The sequence below is a fragment of the Idiotropiscis lumnitzeri genome, chromosome 11 (assembly GCF_059441095.1).
Source record: "Idiotropiscis lumnitzeri isolate Australia: NSW breed Sydney's pygmy pipehorse chromosome 11, RoL_Ilum_1.0, whole genome shotgun sequence".
In the NCBI taxonomy this organism is placed as follows: domain Eukaryota; kingdom Metazoa; phylum Chordata; class Actinopteri; order Syngnathiformes; family Syngnathidae; genus Idiotropiscis; species Idiotropiscis lumnitzeri.
Window position 1 is genome coordinate 11,556,251 of NC_142401.1, and position 17,237 is coordinate 11,573,487.

At 40.6% G+C, this 17,237-nt stretch overlaps 1 protein-coding gene across 1 annotated transcript in view; it reads left to right on the plus strand.

Annotated features, from left to right (window-relative positions):
• Positions 1-288: 288 nt before the first annotated feature.
• The window catches only part of LOC148327442 (potassium voltage-gated channel subfamily B member 1-like), a 47,359-nt gene continuing 30,410 nt past the window's right edge, over positions 289-17,237 (plus strand). The window contains exons 1-3 of the mRNA XM_088308212.1: positions 289-382; positions 460-960; positions 2,704-3,358. Coding sequence (XP_088164338.1) covers positions 2,807-3,358 — 552 coding nt within the window. The 5' untranslated portion in view covers positions 289-382; positions 460-960; positions 2,704-2,806. The remainder of the gene's footprint in view (positions 383-459; positions 961-2,703; positions 3,359-17,237) is intronic.

Consider the following 17,237-nt stretch of genomic DNA (forward strand, 5'->3'; position numbering starts at 1 on the left):
ACATTGTTAGGCTGTGTATCGCTCACACAGCACAGACGCCCTCACGGTTGATTCTGAAGGCGTACTATGAAATCTGCAAGGCAACACAAGCTAGCTGAATTCAAATTGTATATATATATATATATATATATATATACATAAATGTATATAGATATATATATATACATATTTGTATATACGTGTGTATATATATATATATATATATGTATATATAGAAAATTAAAGAAACTTTTATTATCATCAATGTGATCGCGCTTTCTTGATTATGTTAGGCCAGCAGAGAAAGAACTCCACGACTGATATCCGACTGCCCTGTTGCACAGCGAAAGTGCTATCATATTGTACAACCAAACTACAAAACCTGCAAAAGGAAGAAGAAGAAGTGAGTCGGACAATTTTATGCAAACAGTTAATTTCACACCCGAATCTGTATTGTATTAATTCTAATCTGCATTGTAGGAAAGACAGCGACATCTGGTGGGCTGGCGTGCGCTCCTTGGTCGCGCAGTACGCGTTGGCTTTGCTGGTGCAGCCGCCTGGCAGAGCGAGGGTTAAAAGTGAGCTGGAGGAGCCTGAGAGAAAGAAAGCCTGGCAGCGGGAGCAGTGCACAGTGCACGGCGGACCAGCTGGATGCTGCACACCGCGAGTGCGAAGGGGAGCACCCGAACCGAACCCACAGTCTTCGACAGGTCGACTTGTTGATTCTCACCTGGAGGACGAGCGGCTGACCACAACGCGACTGATAAAAAAAAAAAAAACTAAATAAAAACAGACAGAGACAGAGCGAGAGTGGGAGAAGAAGACAATATTTCCATTATGTCTTCACGCCGCTCATGATGCCTTCTTCACTTCCAAGCCCAGCGCAGCAGATCCGGACGGGTTCGCCACCTTTACGCGCGGGTCTGATTGGAATGAAGCCGCCGCACGTCCATGACATGATCCGGGCTGCACGGGAGACACGTACGAACACTTTCTTGGCTTGCTTGTTTGTGTTTACAACACTGTAATCTTCCTGTATGTTCAACTTTCTGATAACAACGCACCATCAGCACTTTGATTCGTTGTTGCTGGAGTTGATGTGAAAACTGCGATGATTTTCTTTTTTAACGGCATAGCTTCAGCACCAGACAGCGACATAGCACGTCACATCAGCACTGGACAGCTCTCAAACTGTCCAAAAATACAATAATCCTCCCTCGGAAATATGTACTTGATTATTAAAAGTGACGTTGGCAATTAAACAAAACGTATGTGTAAAATAGACCTATGTACAATTACACTCATGGGAGTTTTAGTTTGTTTCTTTTTATCTGGTTGGGTCCATTCTGTAATATGGATCTGAGCTAATTGCCATCCGTAGACTCCCCATATATGTTGCAGAAATTAGACGTGGTGTCCCTAAAATCTAGTTGGAAAATTCATTTTGAAAACTATTAACTTCAATATGATGTCCAACGTTAATCTTGAAACGTTGATGCGCTTTGCACAACTCACAAAACAAAAACATTGCCGTCAATTGCGTGTGTTTTATATATATATATATATATATATATATACACATTCAATTATTCAATTATCGATGATAGTGTTTTTATATTTATACAAGCTGAATTTTGGATATTATATAGCTCCCGTAGATCAAATAAAATGGAGTAAGTGTCGATTAATAATAGTCACATTAGCAAGTGAGTCCAACTAAAGTCATGTAGCATATAAATCCAGTTTATTACTGGAATCCCCCGCGTCCACCCTTGTCAGCAAGAATAGCGTCTGTGCCTCCTAAAGCAGATTAATATATCTATTCTGTTCTCTGATGAGTGGATAAACCTCTTGACATTTCTGCTGTAGGACACTGCAGGAGGTGTCACTTTGAGCAGAACCAAACCCTGTTTCTAGGCCAGACACACCTGGTGGAAATCAGTTGATTCAGAGAAACCATTGAATTAAAAAAATCACTCCTTCCACACAGTTAAAAAACATTATGAAAACACCCTTTTAAAGTTTTTCCTTTGAGCTTGTTGTCATTCTCTCTTGTCTAGAAATGCGACACTATCGTATAACATCACTTTGAGGAAGACTAACAAAATGGTAGCCTCGTCTTCTTTTGCTATTCTAAAATATAGATGTTTTTTTGATAGTCTTGCCGTTTTTAATATCTTTAGAGTCATTTTCTATGACCCTATGTTCATTTGCGTGACCAAATACAAGAAGGAAAACTAATGTAAGCCAAGTTAGCTATTTATATCAGTCAGAGACAAAGTGCGCTCTGGCTCGAACGTGAACACAGTGGCCTTGTGGAAGTGTAATGTGAAGGTGGGGATGCCAAGACTGCTGAATACTTTTTTGGAGACAGAGAGTTGTGAAGGAATTTGATGTAGTGTCCCCACAATGAGCCGAGCTTCAGTGCTATTCTTGACTGAGTATTGGCTGACTTGATAATTTTGTAGCAATGTCTTTTTGTTAATTGTCTTTTGTTAAGAAAGTCTTTTTTTCATCTTTTTAAACCTTCACCTTCCTCTTCTATTACACTGTACGTCTTCCAGGTGGGGCACAACTTCTTAATTCTAAATTAAGTATACTGTAACACCGCCATCACCTCATCACAAAAAAAAAAAAAAAAAATAAATAAATAAATAAAAGTCCGCGCTCAGAACAAGAACGACATTGTAGTTTGTTTTTTTCCTTTTTTTGTTGTTGTTGCAGCCACAGGAAGAGAGTTCCGACCCTGATGAGGTCACCCAAAGGACCATGTCTTCTTAACACCTACCATCGAATCTTCGGCACTGACTGAGCGACTGGAGCGACGATGATTAAAGTGGCGGCAAGGTCGTCCGCAGCGCAGCCGCCGGACGCGGTGGACATCATCCGAAGCAAGCACACCCGCCGGGTGAGGCTCAATGTTGGGGGTCTCCTCCACGAGGTCCTGTGGAGGACACTGGACCGCCTGCCCCGCACGAGACTTGGCAAGCTGCGAGACTGCAACACCCACGACTCCATCATGGAGATCTGCGACGACTACAGCTTGGACAGCAACGAGTACTTCTTCGACAGGCACCCCGGCGCCTTCACGTCCATTTTGAACTTTTACCGCACGGGGAAGCTGCACATGATGGAGGAGATGTGCGCCCTGTCCTTCAGCCAAGAGCTGGACTTCTGGGGCATCGACGAGATCTACTTGGAGTCCTGCTGCCAGGCCCGGTACCACCAGAAGAAGGAGCAGATGAACGAGGAGCTCAAACGGGAGGCGGAGAACATGAGGGAGCGGGAAGGAGAGGAGTTTACCACCACGTGCTGCTCGGAGAAGAGGAAGAAACTTTGGGACCTCCTGGAGAAGCCCAGCTCGTCCTTTGCTGCTAAGGTAGACACAGCACATGTCACTTTTGTTCTCGGCAAGTCAGCTTTACAGACACATGGTAACTCCATCATGTTTGCATGAGAAACTGAAGAATTTAAGACATTTAAAAACAAAGTAAAGAAACAAAAAATTGTAGAAAAAAATAATGAAAATAAACAGGCAGCGCAAGAGCATGAATTTTGGTCAAACTCATGATAGAAATTTTCTGAAAGACCCTCAGACATAGAATTGGGAGCCAATTTCGTAGCGTGGTCTATTATGACATCTTTATCAAGATTCACACACTTGCAGTTGTTGTTGTGACAGTAGTCTGCAAAGAATGACACTCCATGCCTTAGCATTTGCAAATTCACATATTTGTGTTTTTTTTTTTTTTTTTTTTTTTTTTGCCATGAAGTTGATGAGCTTTATTTAGATGCAGCACTTGCTTTGCCACCATATTGTAGGAAACAATTTTGCAGTCAGTTGATGAGCTTTGTTTTAGCATAAGTAGTGCTATGACGCCATCTTGAAGCATCTGTAGGCAAACAAAAGCTTTTTTATGGACTCCGTGTACTAGCACTCTGAAGCACTTGCAATCTCGACAATGATCAGCAAATTAGTTTCCGGTTTGCTTCCTGCTCCATTCAAAATGGACGGGCAGAAAAACTCGAGTGCTTTGCTGCTAGAAAGAATGAGTGAATAATAACCCGAGGGATACTTTTAAGTTCAAGGAAGCAGTGGGTGGCTCAAATGAGCAGAGCTGTGTGCCCTTTTGCACCACACTCCGTCACGATAATAGCAAAATTGGCTTCTGCTATTGTTGGAGACGCACGGTATGGAAAGGAGGCTTGTTTTTACTCGGAACACGAGGGAAAGGATCAAATTTATTAAACAACCACGGCTTTAGTCACAAATATCGTACTAGAATTGTTTGAATGGATCATTTCTTCCCCTTTGACTTATGTTCATCCAAACTCAAGTATTCTCAAATGGGATCCCCCTCGAGCTCAGAATGCAGCAGTCAAACTACAATGTCTCAATGCGGTCATAAGGAAAATGATTGAAATTAATTTAGGTATTACAGTGACTCACCTGGCGAACCCCAAAAAATATTTGCTGCTCACTGGCAAGATCGGAAGTGCCTCCAAGTGCCTCCAGGTGCTCATACACAATGCGGCTTTATTTGCGGAGCTTCACGATAGTTCAATAAGCCAAATGAGAGGTGGTGCACACCCTGGATTGGTTGCCGCCCAATGGTAGTAAAATAGCGTGTACTTCATTAGTTGATCATTAACTTTCTCCTCAGTCCATCAAGGAAATGTAATCAAATGCCCGTTGGGTGTCATTAGATGTATCCAATGAAGTGGCGAGCGAGTGTCATGATTTTCCATCATGTGAAATGAAGGTATCGAATGTTAAGAGAAAAAAGGAGGGGGTGTTGGGGGCGTATTTCAGTTTACATCTGGAGGCTATAAATCTCTGCGGGTTTGACGAACAGTCTGACATTCCTTTTTGCCCCAATTGGTGCTTTTCATCTGTTCCTTTGAGCTGCGGGAGGGAGAAGTAATGAGAAAAAAAAAAAAGAAATGTTACACTCAAAAGTGAAAAATGTTCCTCTAAGTGCGACTTATTCTGTTTAAAATGAGCTTTGGGAACTCATTTTGTGCGATACATAATCAATAATGTCCACCAGTTGTCCTTTCCTGGGAGGGCAAGACGACGTGCTGCTCCCCTTTTGGAAGTCAATTAAAAACCCTTTATTAATGGTGCTATTTTTTTTTTTTTTTCTTAGATGAATATATGACAGCCTTTATTGTCTCATTATTGGATTTGTTAGCAGTGTGTGCGCGCAACTCTCGAGGTTATTAATGAGCGCCTGTTTTGTCATCGCATTTGACGATGCGACGACTGGCACCTTTTGTTTAATTGAATGTCACATATTTATAGACGCGCGCGTCTTCATTACGCCGACTTCCTTTCTATCCTCTACTCAATCATCCTGCTCATTAACACGCTTTCGGCCCACACTCTGCAGCGCTTCACTGGGGATCAATGGACGCGGCCATGCTTAATAGATATGTATATGAAGCCCTTTTCAATTAAAATGTGGATTCAATAGTGCTACATATTACTAATACAGCAGCAGCTCAGGGAGTGTGAACGTTCGCAGAGGTTGGCCTTTTCATTACTATACTCCACATTCAGCAGGGAGTGTTACCAAGGAAGGTTTTTATATATTCAGTGCAATACTCCTTGAGCCAGCCTGTCAGCGTTTGATTTTTTTTTTTTTTTTTTAACGGTGTAACTTGGATTGGTAGTTGGTGCGTGTATCATTGGCTGCAGCGCATTTTGAAATGTGTCTGCAAGACAGCGGGGCTTCTCAGCATTCCCGAAACAAGACACCGCGGTCAAAATAAGACTAAAAGAAGCTTCAAACACCTCCGTGGACAGAGATTCCTGCATAATTTATCCATCTCACCCAGTGAGATAACATACTCCATCCCTGACCTTGAATAGCTCCTAATTATGATTTCTTAAATAGATCAGGTTGCTTCATCGGTGACACTTGCTGGCCCTCAGCTCTCCTTGGAGATGTATTCAATTTTAGTTACCGAGAAGACTTGTAATTATTAGCCGAGGTGTTTTTACATACCAAGGAAAACTTTAGCACTCTCTCTACTGTGCTTTTTTTTTTAAGAACGGTATTGCTTCCATTAGCAAATTTTGAAAAAAGGGTGTTGATTCATTATAAAACTTTTACAATTTTGTAGTGAACACTGATTATTAGCAAAATTGGATTCAGATCATTTTGAGATCACCATGACATTTCATGTTTGCATTGCCACTAGTTGCCTGGCCAAATAAATAAGTCTTAGAAGACATGAACAATTGTCATAAGTTAGTCATGCCTAACAGATTGACTGAAGAGATACTTACCTTCGGTGGGAAGTAATTAAGTATACTTTGTGACTATATTTACATGGATTTTTCAGATATCTGTACTTTAGTTGACTTTTAATTTTTCTGACGGCTTTTTGCTTTTCTTAGCTATATTTGAAAACAGACACGTAGATTCTGATGCATATTGTGCCAAAATAGGTGTCTTACTTTTTCAACCCTCACAGATGATGATGCAACGTAAAAAAGGTGAAATAGAGAAAGTTAAAGATAACCATGGTTGAGAATTGAGATCTTGATTGATTAGATCTCGGGGATTTAGAGGCAGAATAAAACAGAGATGGTGGAAAAAAGGAGGAATGGAATCAAGGAGCATTAGCAACAAAAGCAACAAATTCAGACAAACCAAGAGTTTCCCCATTCATTAAATTATTTTAAGAGAAACGTTTGCTGTCGGTTACTAGAATCTTTCATACGAGCACTATGTGTGACTTGCTGAGAGTGAGCAAATAAAAGAAGGAAACTTTTTTTGTGCTTGGAAAGATTTACTCTATTCCAGTCATTTTTTTTTTAATTCACTATAAAAAAAATTCTAAGTTTATTTTCTTTTTAACCTAGGTACTTTCCAGAGTGAGAACTTTGTAATTCTACTCAAGTACAGTCGAATCAATGCTTTTACTTTTTTCTCAATTACCTACACTGAACGTTACTGGAAGTACTGCATATGAGTAGTCTTCTTATAATATATTTTTTCACAATTTAAAAAAAATTCCAGGTTTGAGTTTTCTATTACAACTGTTGCTTCAACTTGCGGAAGAAGAGATTAGCGAAACAAAGATATAATAAGAGAGCAAATAAAAGAGTTAGCTAAACCAACAAGAACCGATTAGTTAATTACTGGTTGTTTCGTATAAGTTAATAGAAACAAACATAACATAAAACCCAACAGAATGGTCGGCTCAGTGAAAAGACACATGGCTACGAACACGAGTTAGCTTGATCAGCTAAGGAGAGTGCTAATAGAGAGATGCTAACTCTGAAGCTTGTTTGGAGATTTTTGAGTGGAAAAGACAAATAACCGTATGACAGCAACTAATCCATATCATTTCCACTTTTAGTGGGTCATGATAAATACCAAAAATGACCAAATGTTTGTGAATAGCGGCATATTTGAGCATGAAGAAGACAATGAAAGTATAACTCATGGAGGTTGAAGTTCATGTACACATACATGAAATTTTAATTAATCAATAATATTTTGCAGTGAAAGTGCTTTCACAGTATTTTATATTAGTGTATTGTTCCTTAATGTTCTCACTAGGCCTTATATTTGGATCTCCCTTATTGCTTTGCTCAGGTGTCTTTTCAAAACTAGCTTGATTCCAATGCCACTGCTCAAGTAAATACATTCTCGGATATTTGCTTTGCTTCTGTTCACAAAGACTTCCAATAAAAAGCCAGGGAGCGTGGCTGAATATTCTTTGTCCTCTTTCATAGAAATGTTTGCCTTGTGAATCCACCGCTCATGTAGCTCATGACATGCTCAATGAGCCAAGCAGGGCCACGGCCTCATGCTTTGTTTTCCATTAGGAATGAAAAAAAAAAAGTGCTAAACTGAGGTTACCCGGTGGCCCATAAAGGTGATATTGTTTAATTGAAGTGTTGCAGTGTTGAAATGGCTTGTTCCCAAACACAAGATTCTGCCTCATTTATTTTTCAGCGCTGATGAAAGTTTAATTGCCCATTAATAAGGCCTCACTTGATGCCAGGAAGAGAAGGACGGTGCAACGATGAATGTATATAATCCCACGTGTCTGGTCAAGCCCATACAGTACAATATATAAACTGACAGGAGCGCTCTCCCTCAGATGAGCCATTCTCACGCCAAAGCAGCATCAAAAGACACCACGCATGCCCCTTTTGATCGCATGACTTTCCGCTTTGAAGTGTTGAGGCGTTATTGAATAGTTTCAGGCCCACTTGAGTCGGCTGATCCACCGTGGACCTGCCCGCTAAATAATTCAACAAACAATATGGGCTTCGGGAAAACTTGCAGGTAATCAGTGCATCAATAAAAGATAAGCTCTTGTTGATGCGATACTGTACATGTAAAGTGTCTGTTGGCATTACTTTATTTCTCAGCGTTGAGATGTAGAAAAAACAGTAAGCTTGGGACCGAGCAAGTCTCGTTTGATCGCAAGCGAAGCGAAGAGAATGAGCTGCCATCGCTCCCTCGAAATGAACGCCATCCCAAAACTCACTTCTGGGTGCAAGTAGAAGCCCCAAATGGCCATTTTTCTCCAGCGCACACTGAACGGAATGGAACATTACTCTGCTGTATGAGCTGTTCTTGTGTTATTCATGAAAAGGAACACTTGGTATGCATGTGAGAGGGATCAAATAAAGTTATGTTGTAAGTCTGAATATATTTACAGCCTTTGAAGTGGAACAACAAATGCCCGGCAGGTACGGTAGGGAAAGACCATTTAAACATTAAAAGCTTTAAAAACTAAAATGATCTTGAGATGAACCCTAAATTGTACAGTTGCCAGTGAAGGGAGCCCAGAATTGTTATGAGCTCCCTCCTACGAGCTCCAGTTCGGAGGGGATGAGCAGCATTTTGGACCAAACTGGAGAGACTTGAGGGAGCACTAGTTGACTCCAAAAAAAAAAAAAAATTGCTGTGTTACCAGCAATTATTGATATGTACTGTATTCTGAAAGAATAGTGACGTACATTTGGGATCTGGACCTTTAATCTGCTTCTTATTACCACCAATTATAGAAATCATCAATAAAAGTTTTTACTTCATGTTAACTGCTGATGCTGATTTTAGCCACACCCCAAATAATCAGGACAACTGAACTGGTGAAAAACTATTTAATGTGCGAAAAATGAAAAAATTGAGCACACACTCTCTTTAATGTATTGAGAAACATCTCTGAACTATTCACATCCCAATTTCACTTTGCAGCAAATTCAAGAGAAGAGTTTGGTGAGACTTTAGGGACTTTTACAATTCATGTCTCCGGAAGCCTAACAGTGCTCCCCTCACCTCACATTTTTTGGACCGGAACAGGATCGGGAGCTGTAAAAACTGACATTCTTCACGTGTTGGAGACTCGTTCTGCTAATTGCTGGAGAAGCTTTTCCCCTCAGCGAGTCAGCCATGACTGCAGGCCGTTTCCTGCACTTCTCACCGCACATCATATATGCCCGATTGACTGCACTTTGAGCACTTTGTAGCTTGTGTCGTCTGAGATGTGTTTGAGAAAACCACTGCGTGCCGCTGGTTGCTGCCCAATCGGTCCATAAAGCCCGTTGGGTCCGTGAACCCTTTTTTGGTGAGAATGGAGGAGGGGGGGGGGGTTGAAATCGATGGCAAAGGCATTAAGTTGCAAGACAAGCTGGTGGGAGCGGGGACACGCCCTGACCGGCCATTAGCAAGTCTCTCGGATGTGTGACTTCCAACATGAGCACCACTGCATGTCGTGCTGTGTCACAGAGAACCCGGTGTAACTACAATCTCTGTGGCCGTGAGTAATTGAGCAAAGCGTTTCCTCTCGCTAGCTTCCACTGTTAATAAGTAAGCATGGGACAAGCCAACAGGGTGTGCTTTATGAGCGTGTTGCCGGGCGACACCATCACTTGCCTTTAAATAGCATCAATCAATGGCCCACCACTGACTCACAGCTGGCCCGACTGGTGGCTTTCACCCAGTGGCTTCACACAGTTGTGAAAAGTAAGACACAAGCAACACCTCTCACTCTTTTTTCCGTGCTCTTCATCATTTTTTTCCCCTCTCTCTTTTGCCCTTCCTTCTCCTTGTCCTGTAACTGAAGTGAAATGGTCGGAATTTGACCTCTCCTTGTGAGAAATTAGCGATTCATAAAATGCCCTTGGTTGACAATGGGCAAAATTAATGTCGTTTTCTTTAAAAAAAAATATTCCCTCTATAATACTACTACTACTACTACTACTACTACTACTACTACTACTACTACTACTAATAATAATAATAATAATAATAATAATAATAATAATAATAATAATAATAATAATAATAATAATAATAATAATCATGATGAGACTCTTTGAATGTTCTGATCATTGAAGCAATCAGTGCAATGAATGCATAATAATAATAATAATAACAATAATAATAACAATAATAATAATAATAATAATAATTATTATTATTATTATTATTATTATTATTATTATTATTATAATTATTATTATTATTATTATTATTATTATTATTATTATTATTAGCATTAGCATTAGCATTAGCATTAGCATTGCCAGGGCAGCACAGCTGTGAGGGGAGGTGGCACACGAAGGATCTGGGTTGGAAGGCGATCGCCAAGTACATTCCACTTGACGGCGCATATGTGCGCTCTACCATGTCACTCTAGTGCCTTTAAAGGACCCTCTTTCATTGGCCATGTTTGAAGTCAGCTGTGACCACTCCCACAGTGGCGCATCCCAACCTCTCGTAGATGTACAGACCTGTCCTACGCGCTGTGCTGAATTTATGCTGTTCACTAATCTCGAGCCCTAAATTGTAACCCTGCATTTCATTTCATTTGTCTCAGGAGCTGCCCTAAATCCTTCTTTTTAACTTTTGTTCCTTACCAGATTCAAACAATCTGAACAAGTACAGATAAACAAGTCTGCAATTTGGTAGTTTTTTATATTGTTGAGTCGTTCCAAAGCCAGACACCCTATGAAAAGTGCCTTTCCGTGATCTTAATAAAGATTTAATTCAGTATTGCCGAAATTCTGCCAACAGCCATGGCATAAATAATCTTCCTCCTGTCCACTCATGCTCATGGAAATTCCCATTCCTCTGCAAATACTCTACACTGCTTACATGATTCTACAAACTAGAACTCATACAGAGAAATATTGCCATTAAATGCTGTGCCTGTTAATTGCTAGTTTGGAGATTCTAAATGTGCTGTTCTTCAGGTAGGGAGACATTTTAGAATCCATTTTAGCAATAAATATACAGCATGGCTCTTAACAAATTTATTAGACCACCACAACGTATTTGGTCTTGGACACCATCCACCGTAATGAAATGCTTTGATGAAAACTTTTTCAGTTTTGGTGAACTTTCAAAGTTTTACCAGTTTAAACAGGAATGAGTTTAATCAAACTGAAATCTTTCACTGGGCTTCTCTGATAAATCATTCTTTTTCTACAGGTAACATAACATTCAATGAACTGTTGAATGAATGGCTGAATTTAAATTGTTGATACATTCGTGGATGTGAATAATAATTATATATTTGTGTTAAAAAATAATTTACATTGAATCTGAACCAATGCTTCAAATTTTAGATTTTAGGGCAACTGTAGCGTAATCCTGACAGGCATGGTGGTCTAACACAGCTCAAGCACTCTAAAAACTTTTATAGTATAGAGAGCCTTGTGGCCTTTAACAACAGCTTTTTTTTTTTTTTGGCGCCCTGCTTTTCGTCTCATCATAATTGTGCGGCTGCAACTGAAAGCAATCAGCAGTGTGTATTGGCAAATGCATAGGCTAATGGAGCTGTACACTAAACAGAGACATTAGCATTATTGATTGCAAGCATGCCTTTGATGGCGTTTGATCAGCGTGAAGAAACACACGAATGGAAAGTCACTTCAGGAAGAGAGGCTGCGCATCAATAAACACACTCGCACACCATCAAGTGCTACTGCACAAGATTACATAGTTACGTCCATTCCATTTTTGTTGCTACTCCAGCTGTACATAACACAAAAAAAAAGTCACTACAAGTTAGCAAATATCCATGCCCTATTAATGACTTTTTAAAGATGGTGCGTTTGGACGATGAATTGGAGGTCGAAGTTGGCAACTGTTACCCCCCTTAAACTGCATTTGCTCCACGGTTGCCATGGAGAGCAGTAATGTACAAACAAAACAATAGCTTATCACGTGAGCCAGCTGGGGCAACACACACACACACTCACAGGCGGACAAGCACACCTTACTCCACGGTTTAATATCTCTTTTTGACAGACAACAAAAGCCATACTTTACTTTTCGCAGAATGTCTTATCTGACTTTGCTTCTCGTGCTCACACGTTGGTGCAGCTGTGAGTTTAGTCGGCTGGCATTTAAAAAAAGGTGAAGGTGTCAAACAAGACGAGGGCACGAAGACACGGCTCCTTTGCTGTGCGACTTCATGCATTATTTACACGGGCCTGTCAGAGATAGGGCATCACTCAGCGAGATGTGGGATGACAAGTGGTCAGTGGAAAGGCGAAGTTTCCATAGAGTCCACAAAAGCGATTGCACTCGGCAGTGTGAAGCCGAATAAGTCCATTCTCACAAAGGCATTCTATTGCATGTGCACCCATTCCAAAGCTTTGACTGACTGACTGTGTGACACTCTTTGGGTTTCTTCCCAAAATTAAGCATGTATAACATGCTTTCAGGTGCTTGTCATCATCAGTCGGTGACAGCCGAACAAAAGCATTGCTTCAACGTATTCCACCAGCCAAGCCAGCACCTCACCTATTCTGCTGCTGAGAAAGTCAGAGTGTTCGTGATGTGTTTGGTTTTGGCAGCAGACATTGGAGCTGTCTCCACTTGCCCTTCGTGATAGCAAACCTCTCTCTAAGCGTCATGTGCTCGCTTCGTTTGAAATGTCTCAATGGATGACGGATTGAATTGTCACATATCAATTGACACCTTACTTCTTTTCCCATTCCGTCTACGCTAGTGTTATATCATATAATGCACCACCACACAGAAATGTATCCATTTTTCTCTACACATCCAAAAATCGTTACGATATCTTCATGGTAGTACGACCATGATACGGTATTATTGCAGTATTGTGAAAAATGATAATAGTAATAATAACTCGGGGAAGAATGCAATAGTGTGGAAAATTAAGTGCCAGGATTTGCTAAGTATAATCATAGACCATGGGTGGGAAAACCTTTTGATTGCTGGGCCACAATGGGTTCTAAAATTTGACAGAGGGGCCGGACCAGGAGCAGGTGGATGGAGTGTTTTCGTAACCTCACCTCATCGGAGAAAAAAAATACATTTAATTTTAAATGAAATTGAACAAAAGCATTACGACAAAATATCTCTCTTTGACACACCACAATATTTAGAAAATAAAACATTAACATGGTTTATTCATTTCATTTTTTTCAAGTTCGGCGGGCCGGATTAAAACGTTTAATGGGCCGCATGTGGCCCCCGGGCCTTAGTTTGCCCACGCCTGACATAGACACTGTAATTGAACACACAAAACACACACTGCACAAATGTTTTAATCATATTTTACAACCAACAAGTATTTTCAAGTTCAAATAACCACACAAAAACGGAGAGATAGTCGATTAATCAAAATATATTTGTGAAGATACAATTATTCTGAGTATCCACCTGTTGCCTTTGATACAACAGAACGGAAGAATAGTTCTGTGTTCACTAAACAGGCCCAGATTCTACTCTTAGGAATAGAGATCAATATACGGTACTGGACTGTTTGTTTGCAATGTAAAAGTTGTGCCTTGGCTCAATAAGGTTTGGGAAACACGGCTTAAACTCTTACCATTACCGGCACAGTTACTGGTAACATAATCGTTGAGGAGTCCCGGCTTGTCCAGCAATATTCAGCACAACTGAAGGCAGATCACATGACTACACATTGCTGCTTTTACAAACACTAGTCTGTGATTAAGTGTCCTATTGACATGAATGTCCTTGCTGCCAGACTGACAAGCGGTAATTACCTTCTGAACTTGATCCAGAACCTAATACCTGAATGTCCACCGCCGGACAGCCGACAAGAGGGTTCATTCAACGCCAGACTGACGCATATTAGACAAGCTAGACGGCCTCAATCAAACCAAGTATCGCCTTACGTCACTTGAGCAATGGTGGCATCATGGGTGGTACAGACTACATGGGTGGGAAGGGGGGGGGGGGGGGGTGGTAGTCAAGATGCTTCTCACCAGTCCTGGCAGACTTGTTGTAAAACTGCTGAAATGAGGTTGAGGCCATCAATACTGCATAAGAAACCACTGTGTGCTTGCTGTTTGAGTGGGAGTGAGGTGAGACTTTCCTTCTTCCGGTCTCCTCACCTGAGGCACATACTCTAGCATCTCAGGGAAACAGAGCACGGCGCCGGTCGCGGTGCTAAAACAGTGGAATTATTTCAGTCTGTACAGGGGAAGCACCACTGGGGAGTTCAGTTTGATTTCTGCATCAACATGTCCACCCACTCGTTCTAATTCTCAAAGAAGTGAATAACTTGGCCAAAGTGAGTCAATCAATAGTGACAGAGCATGAAGCCAAAAAAAAAAGAAAAAAAAACAAAAAACAAAGCACGAGGCATGTATGTTTGTTTACAGTGACCCCCCCCGGCTGTTCGCGATTCAAAAATTCACATGCTAGAGAAACCTATTCTAACCTATATCATAAAAGCTCACCTACTCAGGTATTTTGGTGCTCTGGCCGTAGCTTTTTAAGATGCCACAAGATGGCACCAAAGCATTAGCCAATAGGACAGTAGTAATTGGGGTAAAGGAAGTGTTGCTGAAGTGAAGCAAGTGAAGTGAAGAGTTTAGATCGTTGGATCTTGGTTAGTGGCTAAGTTTAGTCTGGGTTGTTAGTGGAAGCTGTCTTGCATATTTTCAGTGTATTTTTTAAAATAAATATGTTTAAAATTAAAATCTGTTTTGGGATATAGTGGAACCTTTACAATTAAAATGTTTAAAAAAAAACGTTATGGTTTACTGTATTACCAGCATACCTCAAAATCTATTGTGAACCTATCCTTATACAAATATTCACTGTTTTTGTGCTCACGACACTTTTATACCTGTGAGCTATATTGAAGTGAGTTGAGGAGGTTAATTTAAGCAAAAGTAGTGCTTTGCTGCCATCTTGTGCCACTGTGATGCTGAGGAAAAATACTGTCGTGAAGTGAGGTTCTGGAGAAAAGTAGTACTTTGCCGCCTACTTATGTCATATTGATGTCAAGGAACTGTGTGGAAGTGAGATGATGTTCTTCATTTGGACAAAATTAGTGCTTTCAAACCATTTTATAGCATATTTGTCCCAACAAACATTAAGTGAATTGAGAAGCTTCATTTGGATGAAAGTCAGACTTTTCCATCATCATGTGGCATTTTTGTGCCAAGAAAGAATATTGTAGTGAATTGAGGTGCTCCATTTGGACAAAAGTAGTGCTTTGTGACACCTTATGGCAACTTGGTGTCAAGGAACGATGTTAAAGTGAGTTGGGGAGCTTCATTTAGACAAAAGTTGCGCTTTGCCGACATCTTGGCATCTATATTCTACATTATTTTAAAAAATGCAATAAGTTGCAGTGTTACAGTGAAAACTGTAACAATTTTTATAAAGACGAACAAAACAAATTGGTTGTTCTGCACTATAGAATAGGTTGACTTGTATTTCCTTCCACGAAAAAAAGTTTGCTTTTGTTAAATGTATTTAAAAAATGGTGTGCTGCTTATTTTTTCATATCAAGTGTGACACTAGGCACTGTGCTATGAGGGAGGAATCCACCAGCATCTTGTCTTGTTTTTTTGCCCTTGGCAGTCCACCGAGCGCTCTGGTCATTTTGTGAATTATAGATAAATTTTGGAGAAAAACTCTTCCAATCTCACCGTTAAGCATGTTGTTTTAATTTGACAAGATGAAGAGGTGTGAATGGTCATACTGATGAGGATGTTGCTCATCTCAATGAGGCACCTTATCGTGGCACCCAATGCAGCCCAAACTGACTCCCCACCTTTTCATTTCTTTTCCCAAGGGCCTTCTATAAATAAATGCACTTTCTTACACATGTATACGCACAAACACACATCTTTTCCCGCCCTGCTTCTGGCTTTCTTTCAAGCACGCAACCTATTATGTTCTCACTCATTCTCCTCTGCCATCCTTAAATCGGCGAACTAATGTTGATGGAAATTAATGGATTCTTTGCGACTAGGGGAATCGTTTTTTTTTTACACGCATCAATTGGCGTCAGACGTGCAATAATCTCCGGGCTGATGCAAAAGATTTGCTCAATGTTAATCAAAATGTTGATGTTTGCTGGCACTCATGTTTAGTCATAAAAATAAATCATACACATTTTCATAACATGATAAAATATTATATATATAAACTGTCCAGTATAGCCGAAAAGTTTTTCCTTGTGCTGCTTTAGTTGTGAGTGAAGAGCTGCTGAGCTTTCATCTAACTGCTATTTGAGCTTCTCTTGATGGAACACTGCAAATGGACTTTTGAAGTTTCTCACAAACACAATTTTACCATCAAAAGAGTCAGCAGAAATGTCACAGATCAACTGCGGCTGTACGTTAAGTAGACCGCTTGCCACAGAATGAGAATAGATAATAGCCTCTCGATGGATAAAAAGTATATCCGGTATGTGTTAGAGTGAGATGTGATATAGGGGGAAAAGAGAAACTTTTCTAGGTCATCAGATTTTTCTTCTACTTGAAACTAACAAGGGCAGGCATTTTCCGAACTCAATCGTTTCACAGCTTGATAAAAATTAAAACAAGCAGGACGTTCTGAAATCCATCAAGAGGAGCAAAATGAGGTGGCTCGGGCATCTGGTTAGGATGCCTCCTGGATGCCTTCCGAGATGAGGTGTTGCGGGCAAGTCTCACCAGGGAAGAAGCTGTGACTCTCGGCTGTCCTGGGAATGTCTCAGGCTCTCCCTGGACGAAGTGGGCGGGGACTGGGAAGTCTTGGTCGCTTGAGCTGCGACCACCGTGAACTGTCCATAGATTTTGCTCACTCTTTACTGGAGGAAACCAAAAGTAAATACGGCACTCCATTCGGCGGAGGTCTGCATCTACTTCAATTTTTTGGGGTGCAGCTCATGTACTGGCTCTCTATTGATTGTTCAGGTGTACCTAATAAGGTGACATACTGTAGCATGAACTGTTCTGCCAACTCAGAGCAAGTAGGATTGAGAGAATTTCA